At 41.2% G+C, this 2,842-nt stretch overlaps 1 protein-coding gene across 1 annotated transcript; it reads left to right on the forward strand.

Moving 5' to 3' along the window:
• Nucleotides 1–711: 711 nt before the first annotated feature.
• On the forward strand, nucleotides 712–1,412 carry LOC129769791 (cuticle protein CP14.6-like). Its single transcript, XM_055772261.1, has 2 exons — nucleotides 712–807; nucleotides 886–1,412. Exons 1-2 carry the CDS (start codon nucleotides 793–795, stop codon nucleotides 1,312–1,314), a joined length of 444 nt encoding a protein of 147 aa, XP_055628236.1. The 5' UTR covers nucleotides 712–792; the 3' UTR covers nucleotides 1,315–1,412.
• Nucleotides 1,413–2,842: the final 1,430 nt, after the last annotated feature.

The following is a 2,842-nucleotide window of genomic DNA, read 5'->3' on the forward strand; positions in this document are numbered from 1 at the left end:
TTCGTCTTTTTATTTGAGAAAGGTATGTTATGACTTTAAGGGGATTAAACAAAAATTCAATTCAAAAAACCAAAAATACATGTATAAAATAGAAATAATCGAGTCCGTCCTGTAACAAAGAAATGTTTATTATTATAAATAATCATAAATATTTCGCTATTTCGCTCTAAAGCTTATGATGGAAGTATTCAGATATTTTATTACAAAATGAAGCCGGAATATTATCGATCGTTAGGGTAAAAAATGTGATATAGAAAAATTCGAAAAAACCTTTCAGGTAAACAACTCGTAATAATAATTACATTGCCGTTCTTTTAAAGCAAAGAGGAATTGCAAAAAATATAAAATTATATAAGCATCGAAGCTATTTACACGGAATTATCCGCAATCGAATAACAATAAAATCATTTTTACTCGGGCAACCAAATCTCAGGTGAGAAAAATTCATCAAAACTACCCAACACGCTCGGGCTAGTTGAAACTTTTTGAGATTGCAATGCAACTGAACGGGGGCCATAGTCGCCGACAGAACTAGAAGATGAAGCAGCAGCAATGCAGCGGAACAAAATTGAAAGAAGAGGATAATTTGGTAATTTATTGAGCCACCAGCGAGAGCGAAACATAACAACAACAACAGCAATAACGGAGGCCCACCTTAAAGTATTCGGAAGGTGTGTGTATGACGCGCGCATAGGACCCCCTGTATAAAAGATTGAACAAGTGCCTGGTGCAGTATCAGTCACTTCTAAGTTGTCTTCTAGCGAGCAGTAGTCTGCCAATAAATCCATCATTATGTATAGCAAGATGGTAAGTCACATCATCACCACTGGATCCACACGGCGACGCAACAATTGATACTAATTATTTAATACCCATCGGATATAGATTGTGCTTTCGGCCTTGATGGCAATCAGCTTTGCTGCTCCACAAAAACGCTATCCCGCAGTTCCCGCCGGCCAAGAATCACAAGCCGTTATCCTGGCTCAGGACTCAAGCCACGAACCCAACGGAGCTTACAGCTACCGGTACGAGACGAGCAACGGAATCGCGGCTCAACAGTCCAGCCCGGATGGGGCTAATGCAGCTGGTGAATTCTCTTACACGGGTCCGGACGGTGTCCAGTATCGAGTTGTGTACAGTGCCGATACCTACGGCTTTCAGCCACAGGGAGCCCATTTGCCAGTGGAGCCACCGGTACCCGATCATGTCCTCAAGGGATTGGAGGATATCCGACGCAGCCCACCCAAGGATCCCGAGTTCAATCTGGCCGCCCTCGATGCTCAGATTGCTCGGCTGCGCGCCACCCTCGGTTAACAAATCCAGCCAAATTATTGGTGCGTACAAACTGCCAATCCGAACACATCCCAAAATGCTGATTGTTAATTTTGAGTCAATACATTAAAAAGCTTCAACCCTCTTTGGCTTGCGCGTCTCTGACCGGTGGTGGTTCCGAAAAATCCTGAAGGGGCCTCGTACTTCAAAAGAATAGCTCCAGCTATCGAACCATAATTCATTCTGCATGCCATTGTATTTAATGGTGGTCGGTAAGCCATTAATCTCCGGCGCGTAACGGAAACCGCAGTTCGCATATTCCCCTCGCGAAAGCGATAATAATCCAGAAATTTATTATCGGCCATGGCGTTTAATTGATACGAGATGCAGCCGCAGTGATGTGCACGGGATGATTTCCTTCTTAATTTGATTATCCGGGGCTATTCGTCGTTGTTGCAGTGGTGTGGTGCGTAAAATTGACTCCATCATTTTCCATTGTTTGTTTTTCGTTGTTGTTGTCGTTATTGTTGTGTGTGTGTGTGTGTGTGTGTGTGTGTGTGTGTGTGTGTGTGTGTGTGTGTGTGTGTGTGTGTGTGTGTGCATAATATGCTCTAGTTTGCCAGTTACCAATTACCGTAGGACAAAGCCGAAAAGTTGTGTACTTGAGACCAGAGCAGTGAAAAATTGAATATCATCATTTTATTCCAGTGTTTTAACAAAAAGGCTTCCAAAGGCCACAACATGGTTCCACTGAATAATAATTCAGTAGTCCTGTCGATTCGGAATGTTATTTCTGGACTTAATGACCGCGAAAATAATTTGAATGGCTGGTGACCGCAGATATTAATGATCGGTTAATGCAATACGGTAGAAGATAAATTTTAGCGTGAAATACGACGTTGGGTAATTGTATGAAAGTTTCCAGTTCACTAGGAGTAAATATTGATTTCTAGCAACTATCATCATAGTCATCCAATCTCATAAACTGACTCCTAAATGTACTACAAGCCTCTCTACTTGAGGAAATGAGTTATACAGAGTCTTTCAGAATAAACGCTTACGCAACAAATTTTAATAACTTTTATCAAAGTGAACCGATTTTTATTCAAAAAAAAAACGAAAATAAAGCTTATTTTAGGACATTTTCGATGTGACCGCCCATTTTTCGATTACGCGTTTGTTCATGCACAACTCTAACATTACGGCCACGATGCTGTTGAAAATCCGAGTTATTTCTTCTTTAACACATTGCGGACCGCTCACGAGATTTCTCGTGTTTCGCGTTCCGTCTGTTACGGATGGATTACGAAATAACCCGTGTTTTCTACACTTGAAGGTTAAATCCTTGGTTTGTCAAGAATCTAACAAGGCCTACCAATGGCACCTTCGTCCCATCCACATCGAAGGAAACGATCTCATTCTTGGAATCAAAACAAATGAAGCATTCAAGTTTGCCCCAAAACGTGCGGTCCTTAATGTGTTAAATTCCTTCAAATTTTGGTTGCTCGAGTAATACGATTTCACTAAAAATACACGTTCTTGTATATTGTATATCTTAACACCAAAAACC

Source organism: Toxorhynchites rutilus, chromosome 2 (assembly GCF_029784135.1).
Source record: "Toxorhynchites rutilus septentrionalis strain SRP chromosome 2, ASM2978413v1, whole genome shotgun sequence".
Taxonomy (NCBI): Eukaryota; Metazoa; Arthropoda; class Insecta; order Diptera; family Culicidae; genus Toxorhynchites; species Toxorhynchites rutilus.